Below are 23,317 nucleotides of genomic sequence, written 5' to 3'. Positions count from 1 at the left end.
CAGATGTTTTGGGACTACAACTCCCATGATCCCTAACTAACAGGACCAGTGGTCAGGGATGATGGGAGTTGTAGTCCCAAAACATCTGGAGGGCCGAGTTTGCCAATGCCTGGCTTATATGAATAAAATAATGCTAATTGCATGCATGCTTATAGGATTACATTGCAGCAAGGGAAAAATTACGGCAGACTTGGCTTTTTCAACCCTTTGGAATGTTGAAACTAAAAGGCAGTGAATAGAGTTTTAATGCAGCTGCCAGCATTCCAACAGAGAAAGACATTTCCAACTATTTTAAAAAAAAACCTAGAGCCAAAGTTAGGTGCTTAAGAAGCTCTTGGGCAATATATTCCCCATATATATATATATATATATATATATATATATATATATATATGCAGGGATAGGGGACCTGTGTCCCTCCAGATGTGCCCTAATGGCAACTTACAGCAATGGATGCAATATATACAATAAATACCAACCAGGCTTAGTAGCCATGCCAGCCTTATCCTCCATGAATTTATCTAATGCTCTTTTAAAGCTATCCTGGTTGGTGGCTATCACTGCCCCTTGTGGGAGCAAATTCCATAGTTTAACTATAGGATAACTATAGAGTACCTGTATGTGTCAACTACACTTTATATTTTTGGGAAGAGAATGTCATACACATACCATGACCATGTACTATGAAATAACAAAGTTTGTGTTTATTACTTGATAGGAAGCTCCAAGCAATCATGCTTTTAAAAAAATAAAATAAGTGCAGCTATGTAATACATGCGCTTTTGAACATGTTAGTCTCATTCACAGGGTAACATGAAATCTGGGATGTGGAATGGTCCATCTGGTACATGATAATTTTTACTATTTTCTTACAAATAAGGAATTAAGGGATAGCCGATGATAGTAGGCACATGAATGACAGGACAATGCTGACACATGCCTAGTTTCTTGCAGTCCATGTTTGAAATGCTAGGGTGGGTAATTAAAAATATCCAGATATTCCACCTGCACCGCAGTTCTACTTAGCCTTCACTCCAAAACCAGCAATTGCCGTTGTTTGACATGCCCCACCAGGATTCAGATTCTTCCAGAAGTACAACCCCCCCCCCAAATGTTCAGACAAAACTTTCCCTATCATGGCATCTTCATGCCCAACAAAGAAAAGGTGAAGCTCTTAGAAGTTATTTCAGGCAAGCAGCTATTAATGTAGCAGGAATCCTGCATAAAAAGAAGTTGGCAACCCTAGTCTGCCTGCAGACTAACCAAATATAATCAGTCCATTTGGGATGGCTGGGGACAAAAGGCAGTCTAGACTCCTGAGCAGAAAAAACCCCAAACATTTAGGAGGGGTGTGTGAGATAGCAAGTGGGATAACTAACTCAACTATACAGTTGCAAATAAAACGTTTTAAGTGTGCTTTATGTGCAATATACAAAGTGACTCAAGGACGTAATATAGAACATAATGGCGATGGTGAGCCTTATGGAAAATTCAATATATTAAAAAAAACGCCTTTTTAAAAAAGCATTTTCAGAACGGTTTTTATATGTGCGTAGATCCCACCGTGGGAATCTATCCAAAAATTCCAAAATTCAGAAAGAACAGGTATGCCCATCTACTACAAAATAATAATAATTATTATTATAATTATAACGAGCCGTCGGGCATCTTAATAAACCAAGGACTTGCTGTGGTGGACTTTAAAAGGACCACTTTCTCTGGCCACCCCAGAGGCGACATCCCTCTCTGCCCTCCTGCTGTGAAACCTCACCCTGCCCTGGCGAGGCAGGAAAGGGTGTAAAGTCACCGGCTCCCTCCCTTGGTCACAATAACAAGCCCGGCGCCGGGGCAACCGAGCGGCCAGCAGCGCCCAGGGTGTCCCCCGCCGCCTCCCGACAGCTCCGCCGCCCGTCTTGGCGCGGCATCCTCCCTTCGCCCTCTCTCTTCTGCGCCCCCCTCGCCGGCAGCGGAATACAGCGCTCGGGTGGGTTGGAGCTAACCCGGCCCGCATGGAGCCCCCAGAGCGCGAGGCCGGCCCTCTCCTGCCGCCCATCCATGGCACCGCCATGCCGCCGCCACCGGCCTCCATTCCCTTTATCCCCCCGTGGAGACCCAGGTCAGCGCGGCCGGCGCCCCCGGGTGAGAAAACTTTCCGCGCTTCGCTCAGAGGGTTAGAACGCGGGGCGGGGGGGGGGGGGAATCTAGGACGCGCAGGCGCGAGGAAAGGAGCTTGCGCATTACCCACCGTGAAGTTCTTTGCCCTTAGCTCCTTGCCAGATAACTTTGCTATGGGGAGCGGGGTAGGGGGTAGGGGTAGCAAGAGTTAGGTGGGATTTGAGTCGGGGCGGGGGCCATATATTGGTTTGATTATGTTATGCATGGTTAGGGTCACAATATTATGCACGCCTGGAATACTTTAATAAAATATGCAAGCTACTCATGAAAGCAGGCCCAAGAGATTTTGGCACCTGAGGCAGACCACAAAATGGCGTCCTCCCCACCCCCCACCCCGCCAGGGAAAAGGGGATGAGTGACGCTCTACATCAGGGACAAGAGGGGAATAAAGAGCTACATCTGGATCTGCTGCCCCTGTGGATCCTGCCGCCTGAGGCGGTTGCCTCACCTTGCCTCATAGGTGGGCCGGCCCTTCATCTTTCTTCGGCACTTCATCTACCTCAAGTTATAACTAGTCATTTCATGGTTCGCCTCAGGTGCCAAAATTTATTGAGCAGGCCCTGCTGGTAACTCTCCTGCTGGTAACCAGCCACATGGTTAGAGTGTTGGTCTTGGACTGGTGAAAACCCAGGTTCAAATCCCCACTCAGCCATGAAGGTCACAGTGTGACTTTGGACCTTTTCTCTCTCAAGCTAATCCACCTCACAGGCTTGTTGTGAAGATATGATAGGGAAAGGCCACCATGAGCTCCTGAGACAAAAGGCAAAATAAAGATGAATTATGGAAGGTTTTTTATATAAAAAATTGCATATTAGTACAGTATATGTAATTAATATAAATGTACAAAGTGTCACGTAGCAGAATGCTTTTCTTTGAGCTGAGGCTAAATATATATACACCTGAATATGTGTGGGCCTATGTAAACATAATGTAAACATAAAGGCACAAAGCCCTTTTAATGGTAGAAATCAGGGGTACTGTGAGACTGGGGGGTGGGGGGCGGGAATAAAACTTCTTATCCACTGGCATTCAAGCCTGGTGCTTTCCAGAAAAAAAATGTACCAGTTGAATTCCTGCAAGTCATGTGTTCCTGCAAGGCTTAGCAAATTTGGAAATAATATTCAAACAACTGGATGAGTAACCCAGAACTTTGGTTTTACTCATTCACAGATCTTTTCTTGCAGGCAGCATTGTGCAAAGAAGTAAATTTAGTAAAAGAAAAATAATTTTTAATTTTTTTTAAAGTGTATTAACTGTACCTGATTGGTACATAGGCTGTTTAAGGACACCTTCTGGTCAAAATTAAGCTTTTAAAAAGCCAATTGATTCTGAGGATGAGACTAATTTTTATTTTTATTTAGTTTGGAATATACACAAGAGGATTTCTTATTTTTTTATTTTACCATTCTCACAGTTTATGGTCACTGTTACATGGATGGTTGTGGTGAGTATAATTCTACAACTCACATTATGAGAACAGTATATGAGAACACTTTGATAAGTTGCAAAAAGTTATTGGGAGGGATAGGGTACTGTCTCTTTAAATCAAATCAGAATGGATCCTGAATGTTGCTTTGTAAAGGTTCTTTGCAAAGGTAGAGTGCCAGTTGGCTGGTTCTGAGAGAGAGAAAAGGCAATGCAGAATCGGCAGTTTCGTGAACTGGCTAAAATGTAAGGCTGTTTTCTGTATCTGTAGCTTAAGTGATCACCTCAATGTGACAATAACCATGCAACTAACTGCTGCATGGTTATCTTTTTTTAAAGGAAATAATATGCTTTGGGAAGGACAATCTCAATCAGGTTCACCTCATGGGAAAAGGAGGACCCTGTGGTTCTGATCCAGATTACCACCTTCCCAAAGGATGTTATTTGCATTGAGAAACAAGCTCCCATTGGTGCCAAGACACTTCAAATGGTTTTTGGGGAAATAGTTCACCCACTGTTTTTCTCATTACTGATTAGTAAAAAGAAATTACACTAGTAAGTGTTTAGAATTTATAGCACTTACAGTTGCTGTTTTTAGTAGGCAGACTAAAGTGGGATCCTTATGAAACGACAATGAGACACGATTTTGTCTTTAATCCTGCAACAGATCCTGGTGCAGATTGGTAAGATGATACCGATTTAACTTATTCAAACCATTCAAGCATTTTTTCAAAAGCCTTTGCTGTTTGGCTCCTTATATTAGCATGTATCTTAAAACATTACCTTCCCCATGCTGTATCTGATCAGCACCACTAGAAAAGGAAAGTGAAGATAAAAGATTGTGTAAAGTAACAAGTAGTTTGTCCCTATAACTATCAAGTGGAAATAATATTTAAAATGCTTCACTTTGGAGACTATATAGAACGCTCTGCCCTGAATACAACTAGAAATTGAACCCCTGTTACCTTTTGGGTCTGGAATACACATGTTGTTTAAGGCTGTGAAATTCTGGGCTGGAGGGGCTCTGTGCACTTTTAATGTCCATGTAGAGACATTTGGCAGGTGGGAGCTCCTGCTGTCTTCTAGAGGTTGCCTTGCCACATGCAATATGCCACCAAAAATAGCACAAGAAGCTGGCAGAGCAGAGCTGGCCCTCCAGATGTAGCCAACAACCCCAGCCAGCATAGCCAGTGGTTAGAGATGATGGGACTTGTAGTCAAGCATCATCTGGAAGACCAACTCCCCCACCCATCTTATGAAACCATCACAGCTAGCAAATTTTGCTTTCACTGCTCCCTTTCCTTCCATTCACAGTTCCTTCCTTTAAAACATTCCTCTCTGAAATGTCCAGTTGTTTACTCTGACTGGCAGCAGCTCTCCAGTGTGGCATGTGCAAGTCTTTAACATACTCTGATCCTTAAACTGGAGATTCCAATAACTGAATCTGGAACCTTCTGCATGCAAAGCGTATGTTCTCGATCACTGAGCTATGGTCTCTTTTCCACCTCTCCCTTGTCTCTGGTTCCCAATGGAGGGAAGGCCTCAGCAAAGTGGCAGAGCATATGTTCTGCATGCAGTCGGTCCCAGGTTCAAGTCAAGTAGGGCTGGAAATGACCCGCATCTGAAACCCTGGTGATCTGCTGCCAATTTTGTGTGAAGATCAGTGATGGAGCAAGCCAATCAGGCGCCTGAGGCAGCACATGTGCCCTGTGCCCAGGGGCGGGGGCCAGCTTGGGCAGGATGCTCTGTGGGGCCTCCGAGGAGTCTGCCTGCCTCCGCAGCCGCTCTACAGCTGAGGGGGAGGAGGCGGGTGGACCGTTTGGGGCAGTGTGGAGCCTGCAGGCACCCAAGCCACCACGTCACTCCTAGGAGAGATGTGTGGCTCGGGCACTCTGCAGGCCACGTGGTGAGTGCCGCCCAGCATTTTGTCACCCCCCTCAGTAGTGACACCCGGGGTGGCCCGTCCCCACCGCATCCCCCTTCCTCCACCCCTGGTGAAGACAATACAGTCAACTCTTGTTATGGTTGGCTCAGGGTACGTTCTTTCAGGATACATCCTGCGGCGACCCGGAAGTAACGGAACAGGTTACTTCCAGGTTTTGCTGTTCGCGCATGCGCAGACGCTCAAAATGACGTCGTGCGCATGCACAGAAGCAGTGAATCATGACCAGCGCATGCACAGACACAGGTTGCATTCTGCGCATGTTGGGAAAGGGGCTACGGAACGGATCCCATTCGCAACCAGAGGTACCACTGTACTCAGCTAGATGATCCAACTAGAATCAGACAGTTCTTATGTACAGTCATACCTTGGGTTACAGACGCTTCAGGTTGTGTTTTTTCGAGTTATGCACCGCCGAAACCTGGAAGTACTGAAACAGGTTACTTCCGGGTTTCAGTGGTCGTGCATGCACAGAAGTGCTAAATTGTGCTTTGTGCATGCGCAGAAGCGCCGAATCGCAACCCGCGCATGCGCAGACGCACAGATGAATGGATCACATTCGCAACCCGAGCGTCCACTGTACTGTACTTAAAACAGGAGCAGTTGAAAGGTAGCAGCCATGACTGTATTTCATGAACATCTCAATTGTTTCTTGCAGTGCCAGAGCAGGCAAAGGGCATGTCATTCCCTTTCAAGTAGATGAGCCTACTGGAAGGAATAACTACAGAGATGAGTTCTGTTGGAAGCCTTATTCCAAGGCTGAACCTATAAGGGCTGGCTCTGCAAGGAGAAACAATCCTCAGCCTGGAGAAGTAAGGAATGCACCTGTTCTACCCAAGGTTTTACATGTGCTTTGCATTTTACTTTTATATGAAATGACCTATTGGAGGATATCTGGTTTTGGAAACACCAAACCGTCAAAGAGGATTGTCAGGGGAAAGGAAAGACTTAGCAACCAGAAGCATGCAGCCCAACTCTATGCGTGTTTACTCAGAAGCAAGTTTCACTTGAGTTGAATGAGACGCCAAATAAACATGCTAAGAGCCACTTTTCTTCTGGGGCAGGTAGCAGCTGTGGGGAATCCAATCTGGATTTAAAAGACTGTCAAGGCAAAAGGTTAGATCTGTTCTTTTCCCAAACCGCAATCCCACTCTGGGTTGGGCTGAGGGGGTTGCAGTGCCTGAGATTTAGTAAACAAAAGCCAAGCACACAGGAACCCATTGAATGCTTAATGTCACATCTAGTTTGGCCTCAGCAGAATTTGGGACAGTCATGCACAAAGCATAGGGTTGTAGCTCAATAGCAGAGCACGTGCATTGCATGCAGAAGTTCCTGATTCAACCCTCAAGAACTTGAGGTAGGACTGGGAAAGAATCCTATCTGAAACCTTGAAGAGTTGCTGCCAGTCAATGTGATATATCATTGTTGCAGGGGGGAAAACAACATATTTGCCTGGCACTGAAATAATCACATGGTTGGCTCAGGCAGGTCTCCTTGGGGAGAGCATTCCATCATAAACAGGGAGCTACTGCAGAGAAGACTTGTCACTGCTCTCTAGACCTCCATTGAAGGTGGTGTTTACAGAGGACTCAGATGGCAATCTCTGGGTCTGGGTGGGTACCTACGAGGAAAGGTGGTCCTTTAAAGCTGCCTAAGGCTTTAAAGCTCAAAACCAACATTGGTTGAATTGGGCCCGGAAACTAATTGGCAACCAGTGTGGTTGTGCCAGGACCAGCATTATATGTTCATAGTTTATTGTTTCAGTTAACAATCTAGCTTCTATGTTCTGCACTAAAACTAGATGGACCGATGGTTGCCCAAGGAGGAACTCAACAAGAACTTTTGAGCACTTTGCTTATTCACTGTGGTTATTAAACCACAGTTTGTTCTTAACTGTGGTTTAATCTGACATGTTTATAGGTGTTTTCCTTAGAAAGAGAAAAATGATTATTGAACAATAGAGCATAATAAAGTAGAAGACCGGTTTAAATGAAATGCATTTTTAATCAGCATTTTCATATTCAGTCTCTGTCCTCCCCCTCCCCACTTTCTACATTGTTAGCGGTTCCTGATTTGGCAAATGCCTCGAGAGGAAACACCAATATCTATAGAAAGTTATTCACCTTGGACGAAACCTATTAGTAAGCAAGAGATCGAGGATGTATTAAAAAAACAGTATAAAACAGCTTACGCAAGAGATTATTTAGGAATACAACCAGGTGAGGACTTTGGCTTCCCTTCCTTCTTTGACAGTATTATTATTGAGGTCATGTTGAGGTTTACGGCTGCATCTATAGTTGAAAGCCAAAAAGGCATGTTTCAGTCAGAAACATCTCCAGTCTGGCATGGAAGATAGCATTATGAGGAATGGCTGAAAGAACTGGGTATGTTTAGCCTGGAAAAGAGGAGATTGAGAGGAGATATGATCGCCACCTTCAAATATCTAAAGGGCTGTCACATGGGAAATGGCACAAGCTTGTCTTATGTTCTGGAGGGTAGGACTTGAACCAATGACTTCAAGTTACAAGAAAAGAGATTTTGACTCAACATTAGGAAGAACTTTATGTCTGTTCAACCGTGTAACAGAATCCCTTGGAAGGTTATGGACTCTCCTTCTTTGGACGTTTTTAAGCAGAGGTTGGATGGCCATCTGTCATGGATGCTTTAGTCGAGATTCATGCATTGCAGAGGGTTGGACTAGATGAGCCCTTGAGGTCCCTTCCAACTTTTTAAGAAGTAAGCCTCATTAAGTTCCATGGGACTTAATTCCCATGAAAGTGTGTCTAGGACTGCAGCCTAACTGGCTTTCTGTCATTTGGTTTTTGCATGATTTCCCCTCCACATTTTTTATAAAAAGAAATTTATTTGCTCTTTACATTTGCCGCATCATTACTTTTTCATTTCAGGTGCTCCAAGAGATGGTGCTCCTGCTCCTTCAGACTGGAGAATGTTAGTCCCCAAGCCACCAGATACTGAATTCAGGCATAATTACCAGCCCCAAGCCAATAATCCAGATTTAAGGGACTATACTTGGAAATATGGATGTAATGCGAAGCGCCATATTCCAGTGAAAGGCGCTGGTAAGGATATTTTTGGGTGCAATAAAATAGATGAAACTCTGGGTTTGATGCCCAGTTTTGGAATTTGGTTCACTGAACCCCATTTTCTTGCAAATGTAGGCAGATAATACTTTCAAGGTTAGCTTTGTTTACATATTTGAGCAGTGATGCTGAGGTTTCCAAAGAAAATGAGAGAAAGAGGATTTCTTCTCCCAAGAGCCACTTAGACCCAGTAGGTTGCATAGGAGAATTGCTCTTACTATGGAATAGGCAATGGTCTTGGCATCTACCACAACGAAACCACGGCACCAAGTATGGGGGGCAGTGGGGGCCAAGGCCCCTCCCAAAATTTCAAATCAGAGGGCCAGGCCCTCTAAACTTTTCCAACGGCCATGTATGCACACCATGGGGTGTGCACACGCATGTCAGCATGCCCCATGACATGCATGGACGACGTCTGCACACCGCTGGGGGCGCTGACATCATGCAGCCCTGGGCCCCCTCAGTCACAGGGGCAAGGCGACACATGTGGTTAGCTTGAAGGAAACTCGCCACTAAATTATTCTATCATTGCTTTATTTTTAAATAACTTTTAATTTTAATTTTTATTTTTAAAGGGTATTTCCAAGAAAAATATCCAAGGTGGCTTACATCAGCATAATTACTGTATTTTTCACTCTATAAGACACACCAGACCATAAGACGCACCTAGTTTTTGGAGGAGGAGAACAAGAAAAAAAATATTCTGAATCCCAGAAGCCAGAACAGCAAGAGGGATCGCTGCGCAGGATGAAGGCTCCCCCTGCCCTGAAGAGGCTTTGTGCAGCTAAGCCAGAAGCCAGAACAGCAAGAGGGATCGCTGAGCAGTGATCCCTCTTGCTGGTCTGGCTTCTGGGATTGCTGCGCAGCCTGCATTCACTCCATAAGACGCACACACATTTCCCCTTTTTAGAAGGGAAAACATGCGTCTTATAGAGCGAAAAATACGGTAAGCATTACAGTTAAGAATTCAACAAGAGAAACCCAATCCACCATATAACCTAAAATAGGTTCCTTCCCACTCCAGTATTGTCCTTGCCTAAAAAGAGGAAAAGAAAATACAGCTTCTTCTTTATATCCCCTAAATCATCATTGCAGGCAATATTGAATAGAGAATGTGTTGACTACATTTCACAAAGGGATAATAATTATTACATGCTATTATAGGGAAGTTGTATTTTCACAGCTATCAATTATGTGTTGTTTGAGTGCCTGAAAAAGGCAAACCAAGTACTATCTCACAGAAAGAATTCTAGACTCCATATAATTGAAAAACAAGTGCACATTTGGAAAAGTACATGTGCTTTGGAAATTGTAGATCATTATTAACTAAGTCCCTGCCTTTGTGAAATGTTAGGTCCTGCATATTGATTTGTGATTTTATTTACATTAGTGCTTGTTATAGGCAAAGGTGTCATTGGCTACATTCATCTATGAGTTCCATCAGTAGAAATCACAGCATATGAGTTATTGACCTATAAGGTCAAAGTCCATCGGAATCATGCTCCGCCGTTGTGGGTACTCCTGAACAGCAGACCACCTGAGAGGCATCCTTTGTCATTATTATGGCAAAACTTGGAATTGGAAAGCCAGAGCATTCCAGAGGAAGGGGCGGGGGAACAGTGGTGTGGTTTCTTTATTTCATGGTTTCACTTCTCTCTTTTTGGCTTCTCTTCACAGTTCCTTCAGTATCTTTTGCTCAGATCTGGAATCATGAACATACCAAACATCTGACCACATACCAAAGAGATTTTGGGAAAGATTATAATGAGATCCTGTCCGTTTTGAATTCTTTAGACCCAGAAGAAATTAAAGCATATGTGGACAGAGCTCCTCTTCCAGGTAGGTGGGGGTGGAGGATAATAAACTGCAATAAGCATTGGGGGAACCAAAAGCAGCGAAGACTTCCTGAATGACAAAATCTTCTAAGTGTTCTCATTTTTCCATTTGTAGAGCTGATCTGATTCTGTTTGCTCAGCCAAATGAATTACTTGACAGTCTTGAGACTTAAAACACGCAGTTTCAACTACTATAGATTCTATGCCTGTGTTTGTCTGCAGGGAAGATTGTAGGACCAGGATACTTTGAACACTGTACATGATCAAATTAGTCATAATATTTATCTCCTGCCCTATGTCCCAGGAGATTAAAATGATGCAAGTGGGGCTCTGCAACAAAATGTTGCAGTGTCATCTTGGGTGTGTGTAGCCATCCATGGCTGAGCAGGTAGAAAACTCCCCTAAAAGTTAGCATGAAAGACAGGAGTCTCTGCTGTAATTTGGGTCCATGTCCACAATTTTGGTTTTCTAATATTTCCAGGGGTCCCCAGTTTGCATGGCAGTTAGTAGAGCATAAGGCTCCTGCATGCTATTGAGTACTTGAATTGACCTGGGAGGAAGTATGAGAGGGAAATTAAGTAGATTGACCTAAGAGGGGATTTCTCACTGGAGGAAGCCAACTCTACTCTCTCAGCATAGCCCTCCAACTTGTAATAGGGATATATAACATAACACAATGCTGTTGCAGACTACTTCCTCAGCCCAACATGCAATGTGGGGATAAAAACAGTGGATTAACATTGCAGGGTTGTTGTATATTACACACAGCCTCTGCCTAATTCCCAACTGCAGTAGTGGTCTAATACATATGGACAACACTCCAGAGTTGTAAACCACTTGCAGTGTTTAGTGGGATCTACACTGCAAAGCTGTCATAAACTGTCTTGTCCCAAGCACAGCCTCTCCAACTTCCAGTATCGGGACAATTGACATCATTTGCTTTGGAATTTGCATTAGCTGGTTATTTTTCAAAATGCATGTTTCACCTGAAATATTAACTGAGTTAAAACAGCAGGAGCTTTTCTCTTTGCTGCTACTGCTACCTTTTGGGGGTTTTTTAGGGTGGGTGGGGTACTGGTGCCCAAATCCAACTACATTAAGAATTTAGATTTGTCCATTGATGTCTATGGGCAGTTCTCACTTCCATCCACGAGGTCATGCTCAATGCAAAGCAGGACATGACATATCCAGATAATGTGATAATTCTCTCCTTACTTTTTAAATCTATGTGTCTCTTCCTCCATCTTCCTTTTCCAGGATACTCCATTCTCCCTCTTGTGGTCCCACCCTTAAACTGTCAGTCGGCACTCAAATGCAACTGAACATTTCTCAGTCTTCATCGGGATGTTTGGTTTTATTTTCTACTTCCCCCTGGGGTTTCCCCCTAAAGATCTTTCCTACTTCTGCTGACCTCTAGGTTCCTCTGAGTTTGCTGATATATCTTTCTGTTTGTGATATTGTTTTGGCTGTGCATGTTTTTGACTGAAGATGGGAAAGAATGAGGACAAGTTGGGGGTCTTGCAAGAAAAAGTTGTGTGTATGTGTATGTTTGGAGAGGGGAGCCTTCAAAGCTTTCCCTACTCCAAGTAAACGAGTGAGTGGCAGCTGCCAAGAGAACAAGTGAACAGGTAGGCAGGTTGCTGGCGAGAGAACAAGTGAATGGCTTGTGAGAGGCGGAACAGCAGAGAGCCTACTGGTGAATGAATACATGAATGGGTGGCTTGTTGACTAGTGAGTGAGTGAGCAAGTGAACGGGCAGGTGCTGGCTGATGCAAGAGTGAATGAATGAGCAGCAGCCCATGGGGGAGAGCAAGGCTGCATACACACCAAACATTTCAAGTATGTGACTCGCCCCAAAGAATCCTAGGAACTGTAGTTTACCTCCCCCCGGGCTACAATTCCCAGCACCCTTAACAAACTACAGTCCCAGGATTCTTCGGGGGAGTCATGTGCTTTAAATGTATGTTGCATATGCAGCCCAAGATAGCATTTGTTTGCTGGCTGCTGAGAGAGAATGGGCAGTGGCTGGCTACTACCAAGAGAGCAAGTGCATGTGTCTTTATATCTATGTGTCTCCTCTTCTACCTTTCCCCCATCTCTCTGTTCCATTCCCCTTTCCTCCCAGCTTTCGGGGTTTCTTTTTTAACTCATCCGGCAGAAAGCATTCTGTGGGCACTGAGTATGCTCAGCCCTCATTGGGCTGTTTGAAGGGGAGGGGTCTTCTTCTCCATTTCTCTCTCTCTAAAAACCTCAAGGTTACCCCTGGTTTGCTGATACTTCCATGTTGTGCATGACTATTGTCATTTTGGCTACAAAAGTAATGGCACTCAGAGAACTGAATCATATTTGGGATATTGGATGATGCATCACTAGAATGATATCCTAGCTGTTCCCATCCAGGTGGCTGACTAGATCCAGGTCTACTTAGTGACAGAAGCACACCAGGCATCTTTGTTTCCTCCTATTAAGTTTGATGTGATGGCCGAATTATCTGTGCTGTTTTGGTGACTATATACGAAGCCAGTGAGTTATTTTCTCCACCTTCCCTCCTGCTTTGTAGGGTTTTTCTGGGGCTTTCTCTCTGAAGGGTTACAGGGCAGTGCTCTTTCTCTTTTCCTTTGCTCTGTGATGATTGCCATATATTCTTTTTTTCTTGAAAGAGGCTCTGTGCATGGCAGAGATTCAGCAGGCTCCATTTTCCTCCAGATGGAGCCGCAGTAACACAGGGATAAGGGAACCTATGGCACTCCAACTCCCATCAGCTCCAGCCACCATGGCCAATGTGCTAGGGATTCTGGGAGTTGTAGTCCAGCAACACTGGGAGGGCCACAGGTTCCTCATCCCTGCAGTAACAGGTGGAAAGCTGCACCTTTTGAATTTCTGCTTCTCATGCAGCCGCCAAAGGCACAGACCCTCTGTCAAGAAAAAACAACAACATATTCCTAGCCTATTTTTTATTTTCCAGGTATTTCCTATAGGAAGCCCAGAAGGATTTCCTCTGAAAAATATAGGTAATGCCCAATAGCTGATGCAATGATTTTCACAACTGCTGCCTCCTGCCCTGGTCCTCCTCTGGTCCTATGACTGACCATCCCCTTCATTTGTCACATCCTTCGGCCATTTGGAGAAAACCAGATTCTCACATTGCCTCATAGCAGCCTGTGTGTGTGGCAGGACCTGAGGAATAACAAGGAAGGAGAAACTGTAGAGCGGCTCAGGGTGCATATGCTTGGGCATAATTTTACAAGTGAGCCTGCTAAAGGCTCACTCACCTCATTTATCACAGAAAAATATATCTCACTGCCTAGTCGGAGTCACAGGAAACATAGTCTTGTTTACAGCAGAAACCAGAGGAAGGGTCAGGACAGGAGGCTCTAGGGATTGGTAGTGGGCATGGGCCTAGACCAGGGCTTTTTTTCAGCTGAAACTCAGTTCTGGCACTTCTCAGGTGGGTGCCATTACCAATTCAGAGGTTCGGAGGGTGGCAACACGAGAATGGGCCTTCTCTGCAGTGGCTTCCCGTCTGTGGAATCCTCTCCCCAGGGAGGTTTGCCTGGTGCCCTCATTATACACTTTTAGGCACCAGGCAAAAACATTCATTTTTAACCAGGCCTTTGGTTGATCCAATTTACAGCCTATGCCCTTTTAAAATGTGTTCTTTGTGGGGGGCTATTGGGTTGTTGTTTTTATTTTTATTAGGTATCTTGTGGTTTTATATCTTGGTTTTATTCTGTGAACCACCCTGAGACCCCTGGGTAAAGGGCAGTATATAAATTCAATAAGTAATAATAATAATAATAATAATAATAATAATAATAATAATAATAATAATAATAGAAGAACAAGGGAGGCCTTCATAGTGAGTTCCCGCACCCCTTTTTCTAGAAAAACAGCACTGGTCTAGACAGGTGCCTGATTATGCCAATCCCTAACATCAACCCTCCAGTTTATATCGGGGGGGGGGGAGACGGTAGGCCAGGATCTATGGGCAATCTCTGGATGACTCCCAGTACATTGGCAAGGATTTCTGACTCCCACTTGTTTAACAGTGACAGCAACAAAATGACTCCCTGCCCCCCCTAATTATGTGGCTGAAATAAAGAAAATAGCTGTGGGGTGGTAACAAAGAATGGATTTGTGTGTGGAAGCACTATGAGATCAGTTTCAGTTCTGATACTTGGAACAATTTCCTCGTCGCAACATTATTTAATTCTAAGGGTATGCTTGCACCTGATGAACCTCTGAGTTCCTGTAGGGAGGGGAAAACAAACTTGCATGAGCCTAGACATCTGTCTACCCCTGGTCTGTATGACAAAAGTGTTTCTGGTTACAAGGATTGATTTTGTTACAGGCTGACTAGACAGAGTTTGGGACAAACTGGACACAACATTAAGTTTGTCTTTGCATCTAATGTGCACATGACTGGCCTACGGGGTTTTGGTGCCTAAGATTTATCTTAATGAGCTCAGCTACTACTTGAGCTACTTACTGCTTCCAGGTAGTTGGTGTGTTGCTTTTACGTTCTCCTGGTGTAACAGATGACTAGATGCCCTAGGTAGCTGGTGGGCTGACACACTGGAGGGCCTAGACGACAGGTGGACACTTCTGCCATCACCAATAGTTTAACCACCCAAAAGCCCTAGCTAACCAAAAGCGGGCAAGTGAATGAGTGGATGGGGGAATGACTGGTTGAGTGAGTGAATTAGTGAATGTGTGTGTGTGTACTATTTATAGGCCACTTTTCTGAGCAAAGCTGCGGAATTACAAAATATAAACACGAAACAGTTTTTACAGGTATCCCGGTAAGTAAGTCAGTGAGCAAATGGATGAGCAAGTGAATGGGTGAAGTGTAAATAAAAGCGAGTGACTGTGAATGGGCAAGAGAGCTTAGAAACTCAAAGACTGAAACATTGGGGAAAGTGGAGGGAGGATCAGTGCCTTTGCCCAACTATCTCAATTTTTGCCTGCCCCTGCCCCCCAGCTGCTTTTGGCCCATAGCTATGCCCAGCAAAGTAGAGAAAGCAAACAGTTGCAAGCCCAGCAAGTTCCAAGGGAGACCAGTGAGGTGCCACACAAGGGTCCAACCATGGGACTGGGCCACACTGGAAGAAGATTCCACCTCTTATACATTAAGGGCTTCCTTTAAACTAATTATAAGGGAGAATTCCTGTTGCTTCCTTCAGTACACTAAGATCCATCCCACACAATCATTGACATACTGTACCAAAAGGCAGTGGAAAAACTGGAGATTCATTGACCCTTTGGAGTCCAGTCCAGTCAGCTCTTTCTGATCCAGCAAGGGAACAAGTTGCTTGAAAAAGAAAAGCCCAATGTAAAACAAGCAGAACATATACAAAAAAGCAAAGATACGTTAATGTCATATCTGATTTGACCCTTTGATATCCCACCTATTTCCTGTTCTAATGTGAAATCATTATTGATGTTGCGTATGTCTGGTTATTCTAGTTTTAGTGATACATTTTCTTTCACTTGTTTGTGCAGAAAAAACCATCCTTCAGAACTTCCTTGAAAGGGTCAGCGGGGACAAGAAATTCCAAAGGCCTTCCTCATCGAAGAAGCCGGAAGAAAACCCAGTCAAATGTGTCTAATAGCTTTTAGGAGAAAATTCAGCAATATTCTGGGAGGCTGAATTACACTTGAATACCCTTGTGGTCTTTCTTTATAGTAAAGCATTTGAAGAGCTACATCAAACTTTCTTATACATTAGGTTTTCTTTTGAAATTGTAAAGACTGCAGTGCTACCACCGCATTGACCTTGGAAATATAGTATGGATTCAGGAACTTTCATTCCAATCAGAGAAGATCTTACATATTCCATATATTTGCAAATCAAATATTTTCCCCACCCTATTATCATTTCCTTGTTATAATGCTACTGCAATTTAAATAAAAAATAATTACGATAATCTTCTTTTTAAAAAATAGATTAGAAAAAGAGAACTTTTATTCTAGCTTTAATTTTGCTCTTCTACTAGATTATATTGGTTTCCGGATCTCAGACATTTTAATTGGGACTATGACCTTTAAGTCAATTAATAATATGAGTTTTACACTACATGGATTTTTACAGTGCAAGCCTTTATATTGTGGGATGTAAACACAGGAGCAGTCAATGACAACATTCCTAGAGTGTACATGTTAGAACATGGGGAGGAATGTCTGTTATATCCTCTCCTGCACCCCAGAACATTCCCACATATATGTCTACGCAGAAGGAAGTCCCATTGAGTTCAGTGAGATTTACTCCCAGGAAAGGGGTAATGGGTTTGCTGCCTTTAGTCAGTGAACTAAACAATTAAATTTGGAAATGAGTGAAAATAATAGTTTTGAGGGCAAAGTATTCCCTTTGTTTTTAGATTATGTGCACATGTGTTGTAGAAAAAGAATGATCTTCTAACACAGCAAAGTCTAACCGGTTGATGATTACGGTCGATCACGGGATCCTTATTGATTGCGGGATTCAAAGCAATGTATAATGAATGTTCCTGCCCCTGCCCCCCTCGCTCTGTCCCTACGTAGTGTTGAAAGGGTGATCTTTTATAGTCTTGTTAGTGTCGTAGTTAATGGTTAGTTCCCCCCCCCGCCCCCCGCTGCCCACGGTAAAAAAAGATCAACAAGCTCAGGAACTCTGGGCAATCCTCCCTTTCCACACACGTGCACACCCCACGCGCACTTCTCCTTCTAATGACAATGGGTAGATCACTGCCAGTTGATCTCAGTCTCTTGGGAGTTGGACGTGCCTGTTCTAACAGATTGGCAGCTAAATATCATAGCCCTGGTTTTAATTCCTTGAGTTCCCTTCCTCAGCATAAAGCTGTTTTATTCCTCTGAAGTTACACCTTCCCATGTTGGTCAGATTAAGAGTCTGTATTTTGTTATGTATAAATTATGTTTGCTGCTTTGTAAACTGATCAATTTAGGAACAGAACCCAAATAAATCTGTCAAGGCTGTGTACATGCAACATTTTATTTTATTCCAGAATCAATGGAGACTGAGTACTCCCACCCCCCCACCCCCGCAATCCACACATGAATTGCATCCACACATCTATTGCATATTTTTTTTGTCCCTGAAAAGTACTTCTTGCCACAGGTAACCTGTATGGCTAGGAGTGCCTTATTGTGGGTCCAGCTGGTTCACCATCTGTGGCCCCCTTCAGACTGACAGATTAGACTATTGCAATGTGCTCTTCAAAATGATTTGAAAGCTACAACTAGTTCCATCTACTGTGAGAACCCATGCTACACTTCTAAAGTAACCACACTGGTTGCCTATTAGCTCTAAACCCACTTCAAGATGCTTACACTAATGTTTAAAGCCCTAAATGACTCCCTCTTGGTGGCTTCTCTACTTTCAGAGTTTCTGTGGGCCGTGACTTGTGAGAGGGCCTTCTCGGTGTTGGCCCCAGTAATGTGGAACTCCCTACTCACAGAGATGCATCTGGCATCATCTCTACAGCTTCTGTCAATGGCTGAAGATGCATCTCTTTACTGTGGCCTTTGAAAGCTGAAGAATTGATTTGCGTCCTCCATGTATTGGGTGTGTGTGTGTGTGTGTGTGTGTGTGTGTGTGTGTTGGGGATTGGTTGTTTGTTACTGTATTAATTGCACCTATATATCCTGTAACCCACACTGGGACTGTTTGATGAAGGGCAGATAGAAAATACAATCAATAACAATAATACATGTATAAAATTATGTCTGATGCAGAGAAAAGGGGCTTGGAGGAATTCATTGATGAAAAGGCTACCAGTCATAGTGGCTGTGCACTACCTCAAGAATCAGGTCCTTGGAATACCAGCTGCTGTGAAACACAAGCAGTAGGTCTCATAGGGCTTACCACAGACATCTGGCTGGCCACTACACTGGACTAGACGGTCCTTTGGTCTGACTGAGCAGGGTTCTTCTTGTGGTCTTAGCTCAGAATTCAGCAACAAGTTAACCAGCAAAGTAATTGACACCATAAAAAGAAGTAACACACTTACTGTTCATAGTGAGATGACTGTGCAATTCAAGAAAAATAGCTGATGATTTACAGTTGGCAACGAGAGGTCATAGCAGAAATATCGCCAAGGCAAGAATGCAAATGGCATGCATCAACCAAAATGAGGACTTGTTTGGAGGGCTGATTACAGGGCAGTAGGTGCGGTTATTCAGATGTAAAATGATGACTTTCAAGTCTTATTATGGCTTCAGTGTGTTGGTTTTGGCTGAGGGAGGAGGCAAGAATATTGTGCATTAAATTATTATGAAGTGTGTGTCTCTCTGTGTGTGTGTCCTGTATGTATTCTGCTATATCACAACTATCAAGCATACACGCTGTTATCAGCTATCTACTGTTAGCAGCTATCTACTGTTAATCTCTCTCTCTCCATCTATTTTTCCTTTGAGATTTGATGACTAAATATCTGGCAGATGGAGTGCTGCCTATTATCAGGCTGCCTGCACAGGCCTGAGCCAAGTTTAGCTCTCCCCTGAAATAATTTTCATTCTCCGAAAAAACAATTAAGCACTGATAGATAAAACACAGATTATGACCAATAAAAACAGCACTGTGCTAGCCACTGCTGGAGCACTATAACCCAGTTCTGTTCCTGAGGTTATTACACAAATTCTTTAGTTTTTTAATATGTGCCACATGCCTTCAGATTGAGGTAGTTGTGGTTTTCTTACATTTCACTTACAATGCGAAATGTACTAACTGGAGCACTCTGAATCATAATGGAATTTGCTGGCTGGTGCTATTAATTGAGGATGAAAAAAATCTAAAAACCAAGACTTGTGCTTTGTATAACATAATGCAGAACAGGACATTCTGGATTCACTTAGGGCTGTTTTGCAAATTCTTCCTCTCCTTTTTTCGTAAACTGTGTGGTGTTCCTCACCAGGCAAAGAAGTGATTGTGCAAAAGTGAATGTCATGTGATTTTCTCATCATTTCAGTTTTTCAGTACCAGAAGAAATTGTGGGGTGAGTCAGAAGCAGGGAGATGTTGCTTCCTGCCATAATTCTCTTTTGATGTTCCTTCTTCCCTGCTGTAAGTTCACAGCTGTTTTCTATCAGAACAGGTTAAGTAGCCATTTGCCTTGCTTTCATTCTGGGTAAGAATCAGGGCTGAGCGGAGTATGCCAGTGTTTGGAGCTGAACCATTAACATCTAAGAAATTCCATACCATGTTCCACCATCATAGCATGGGCCCAGCTTCTGGGTTCTAGGTACCTGATAATTTAAAAAACATTATCAGTGAATATTCCCTCCTGAACTAGCAACTCTTGCACAAAATTGATGTTTGGAGCCATCAGGGACAAAGCCTTTTGGATTATAAGTGGCATGTAAATAAATAAATAAAAGCAAAAGGATGTGGGGATACCTTGTCCTGTCACTCTTAGGCTAACCTATACTTAGCAAGGTTGTGGTGTACATAAAATGGAGGGGAGAGAACCGCAATGAATGCCAATCTGTTCTACCTGGTGGAAATGGGATTTAAAATATTGAATTTATACACGTTCTGGCTTGACATTAAAGGACAGCTCGAAGCTGCCTAACACACCGTATACATTTAAAGCATAATTTTACCGTCAAAACAATATGCTCTGACTTAAGGTCCTACTCCTACAGTGCCTCAGAACTTGCTTTTATCAGGCTTGGTGGCAGAACTAGATACAGTGGTACCTTGGGTTACATACTCTTCAGGTTACAGACGCTTCAGGTTACAGACTCTGCTAACCCAGAAATACTACCTCAGGTTAAGAACTTTGCTTCAGGATGGGAACAGAAATCGCGCAGCAGCAGCGGGAGGCCCCATTAGCTAAAGTGGTGCTTCAGGTTAAGAACAGTTTCAGGTTAAGAATAGACCTCCAGAAGAATAAAGTTCTTAATCTGAGGTACCACTGTACTCAGGTAGGTAGAGGGACATTTATTGTGGTACAGGTGGCACCTTTGAGAATCACAGCTCAGGGCCCTTCTAAATGTCACTTATAGTGCTTCAGCTGCTCCCCCCCTAATTTTCCCCTCAATGTATATATATTAGCAAATGGTATACAAATGTGCACATGTTCCCCAAGACTCTTAAGCACCTAGCAACACCTCTGCCCTGAGGGAGCTGCAATGCATAATCCCCAAGCTGTGATGCTGGGGGACTTGGAGGAGGTGCTAAGTAACCTGAGCTGTGGTAACTGTGGACAGACAAGCTCTAACCAGCAGGCTCCAATCTTAGGAACAAGTGGGCACCCACCGCTGCCTCAGGGGAGTGGAAACAGCAGTGGCATTGTGAGATTCAGTTGCTGGCACTGGGAAGGGTGGTGTTCTGGTATGATTTGTGGTGCCAGAATGCCTTTGGGGAGAAAAGTGAGGCCAAGTTCTGCTTCAGGACACTTAGAAACATCCACACTTAGCAGGTAAGAGGTGAGGGTGGGGGGGGGTGGCGGGGAGGATTTGTTAAAAAACCCTCTCAATGCATATAAATTAAAAAAAAACATTACCGGCTTTAAAAAATAATAATAAAAGGAGTTTGGGTGCAGACTGAGTCCAAGAGTGACTGCAGTGCTGATCAGTATTGTTTGGAAGCTATTTGCTTGTTGTCAGGGAACCAAATGCTGTTCTTTTGCTTTCTTATAAATTGTCAAAATTTTCAAACCCTAACGCGAACACTTCCTTCCCCGAGACACGATCGCTTCACATTCTATCACCTTGGTGAATTCTGTGTCACTAGTGCACATTCTTGCTGCGAAAATCCTTTTTTGTTTGTTTGCTTGTTTTGTTTGCTCGGTCTGCTTTGCTTGGGAACGTGCAACGGATTATAATTAGCTGCTCTCACACACCAGGACTGCCTGAGAAGGAGAGCTCCTTGACTTGGTTTCTTAGAACAAGAAAGATAAAACAAGGCTTAACTTTTGCCATATAAAAATCAAAGAAACAAATAATAGCAATTTTGGGAGGGAGGGGGTGATTGCAAAGGAACAGTATTTCTTTAGTCAAACTACCAATTATATGCAATTAGATTCATGGCATGGAATGCACTTTGTGGAACACATAGCCCTGTGATGGCCTGGGACTTGGGCTCGGACTCGGAACCAGAGGAGTCTCAGTCCGCACCGGATCCTTTGCCTCAGGCATCATCTGAACCAAGTCTGGGGCCTGATCCTGAAGAGTCCCAGTCTGTACAGGTTCCCCTGCAACAAACCCCAGCTGGGCCGAGTCAGGGGCCTGAGCCTGCCCTGGCTCCAGATGCGGGGATTACCTCATTGCCTCCAGCTGGGCCATCACTTACAGCTGCTCCACTACCAGTTGGGTCAGGAGAGGCTGAGGCGGCCCCTGGGTCTAGGAACCCACCAACGTCTCCTGAGCTGCAGAGACTGAGGTCTGAGAGGAGAGACCTGAGTACTTGCAGGAGGAGTGCTCGCCTTTGGGCGAAACAGGGAGCTGAGTCACCGGGGGATCAGGACCGATTGTTACCCCAACAAAGATAAATGGCTGTTGGACCCCGCCCCAGGTTGTGGGAGCAACATTGCTCTATGCCAGATCCTGCCTGAGATCCTGTACCTGTCCTTGTCTGTTTTCCTGCCTTGGCCCTGTCGGACTGACTCCTAGCGGAACCTTCAGATTCTGGTCCAGTCCTGGACCGCATTTCATGGGTTACCCACTGGGCCCAGCACAAGCCCAATACCCTGCAAACAAAAGAGACCCTAGAATTGTAGAGTTGGAAGGGGCCTTGAGGGTCATCTAGTCCAACCCCCTGCAATGCGGACATCTCATCTAGATCATAAATGGCAGATGGCCATCCAATCTCTGCTTAGAAACCTCCAAGGAAGAAGAGTCCACCACCTCTCATGGGAGTCTGCTCCACTGTCTAACAGCTCTTACTGTCAGAAAGTTCTTCTTTCAGAATCTTGCTTATAACTTGAATCCATTGGTTTCAGTCCTACCCTCCCTAACAGAAGCATGAGGGGGGGGGGGAATACAAATCCTGTTCCCGTTTCCTCTTGATTATATTAAGGTTTGAAGTATTGCTAAGAGAAGAGCCAGCAATCATCAAGCACCATGGATCGAGTGTTCATAAGCCAGTTATAACAGTGTTATACAATTGTTTTCTATATGCAACTGTTTTATATCTAAAAAAATAATTATTAAAATTATTTAAAAAAACAGTTTAAAACAGCAGCACATGCATAAAATCAATTCATTTCCAAGACAGATGCTGAGATGCAGATTTTAGAAGGTGTGTTAATTTCGCTATGGGCATTTGATGCGGTTTGAATCTCTCTGTGTCTCTGCTGCTTTCAGTTCTTTTCTGGGAGGTAGGAACAGAACAGTAGCCTACTACTTTTCTGTTTGTTTTTGTAGAGGCATAGTTTTGACATGTAATTTGCACCCCATTGCAACACATAATCACTTTGACACACTCCCATTATTATCCTTCGCATCAGCATCCTTTTAGCAGCATATTTTTTTTGGGGGGGGGGGTACAAATGGCAACAAAACACTTTTTCACCTACTTAATTTTATTTAATTTTGCAAATGTTTTCAAATGGATAAGTGTCCCTAGCATTTTTTTAAGCACACTGCTAAAATGACATGGTTAGGCACACATTTACTCCTGTAGCCACACAACTATGCTACGCCCACTAGTATAGTTATAACAGCAGGATATTCGCACACAAATAGCGCTATGCTCACAGAACGATGGAGAGTCGCTTGTAATTATTTTTGTAGCTTATAGTGGAAAATCAATGACTAGGTAGCACTAAAACTACACATTCTAGAAGCACTCCCAATTTATCGCCTAGCCTTTGTCCAATGCTGCCTCCTTGTGAATTTAAA

The 23,317-nt window shown here is 43.8% G+C and overlaps 2 protein-coding genes across 17 annotated transcripts in view; both read left to right on the top strand.

Moving 5' to 3' along the window:
- Positions 1-1,839: 1,839 nt before the first annotated feature.
- TEX26 (testis expressed 26) lies at positions 1,840-16,405 on the top strand. 14 transcript variants are annotated; one of them, XM_081197755.1, is made up of 8 exons: positions 1,840-2,139; positions 4,199-4,283; positions 6,201-6,354; positions 7,605-7,761; positions 8,449-8,622; positions 10,321-10,482; positions 13,444-13,489; positions 15,981-16,405. In XM_081197755.1, the coding sequence occupies exons 1-8, from the start codon at positions 2,010-2,012 to the stop codon at positions 16,006-16,008; spliced, it is 936 nt and encodes a 311-aa protein (XP_081053881.1). In that variant the 5' UTR covers positions 1,840-2,009; the 3' UTR covers positions 16,009-16,405. The 14 variants fall into 14 exon arrangements, 12 of the variants coding, with proteins under 12 accessions (XP_081053881.1, XP_081053884.1, XP_081053878.1 ...); XR_014009014.1 differs by lacking the exon at positions 13,444-13,489 and adding an exon at positions 12,879-13,001 and having other exon boundaries at positions 1,842-2,139; XR_014009015.1 differs by lacking the exon at positions 15,981-16,405 and adding an exon at positions 12,879-13,001 and having other exon boundaries at positions 1,842-2,139.
- Positions 16,406-20,677: 4,272 nt separating this feature from the next.
- The window catches only part of LOC308589068 (cilia- and flagella-associated protein 337-like), a 33,079-nt gene continuing 30,439 nt past the window's right edge, over positions 20,678-23,317 (top strand). For all 3 annotated transcript variants that reach the window (XR_014009071.1, XM_081197899.1, XM_081197898.1), the window contains exon 1: positions 20,678-20,895. Coding sequence is in view for 1 of the 3 variants with exons in the window: in XM_081197898.1 (XP_081054024.1) it covers positions 20,810-20,895 (86 nt within the window). In the remaining 2 variants the exon portion in view is untranslated. The remainder of the gene's footprint in view (positions 20,896-23,317) is intronic.

Source organism: Podarcis bocagei (assembly GCF_964188305.1).
Source record: "Podarcis bocagei genome assembly, chromosome: 6".
NCBI lineage: Eukaryota > Metazoa > Chordata > Lepidosauria > Squamata > Lacertidae > Podarcis > Podarcis bocagei.
This window is presented reverse-complemented; position numbering and strand designations above follow the sequence as displayed.

What these genes read in the sequence shown, in the direction of transcription:
- TEX26 (XM_081197747.1), top strand. Translation starts at nt 2,010, where the DNA reads ATGGAGCCCCCAGAGCGCGAGGCCGGCCCTCTCCTGCCGCCCATCCAT. An exon ending in ACAATCCTCAGCCTGGAGAA is followed by an intron (nt 6,355 to 7,604) that starts GTAAGGAATGCA and finishes CTACATTGTTAG; the next exon opens with CGGTTCCTGATTTGGCAAAT. An exon ending in GGACAGAGCTCCTCTTCCAG is followed by an intron (nt 10,483 to 15,980) that starts GTAGGTGGGGGT and finishes TTGTTTGTGCAG; the next exon opens with AAAAAACCATCCTTCAGAAC.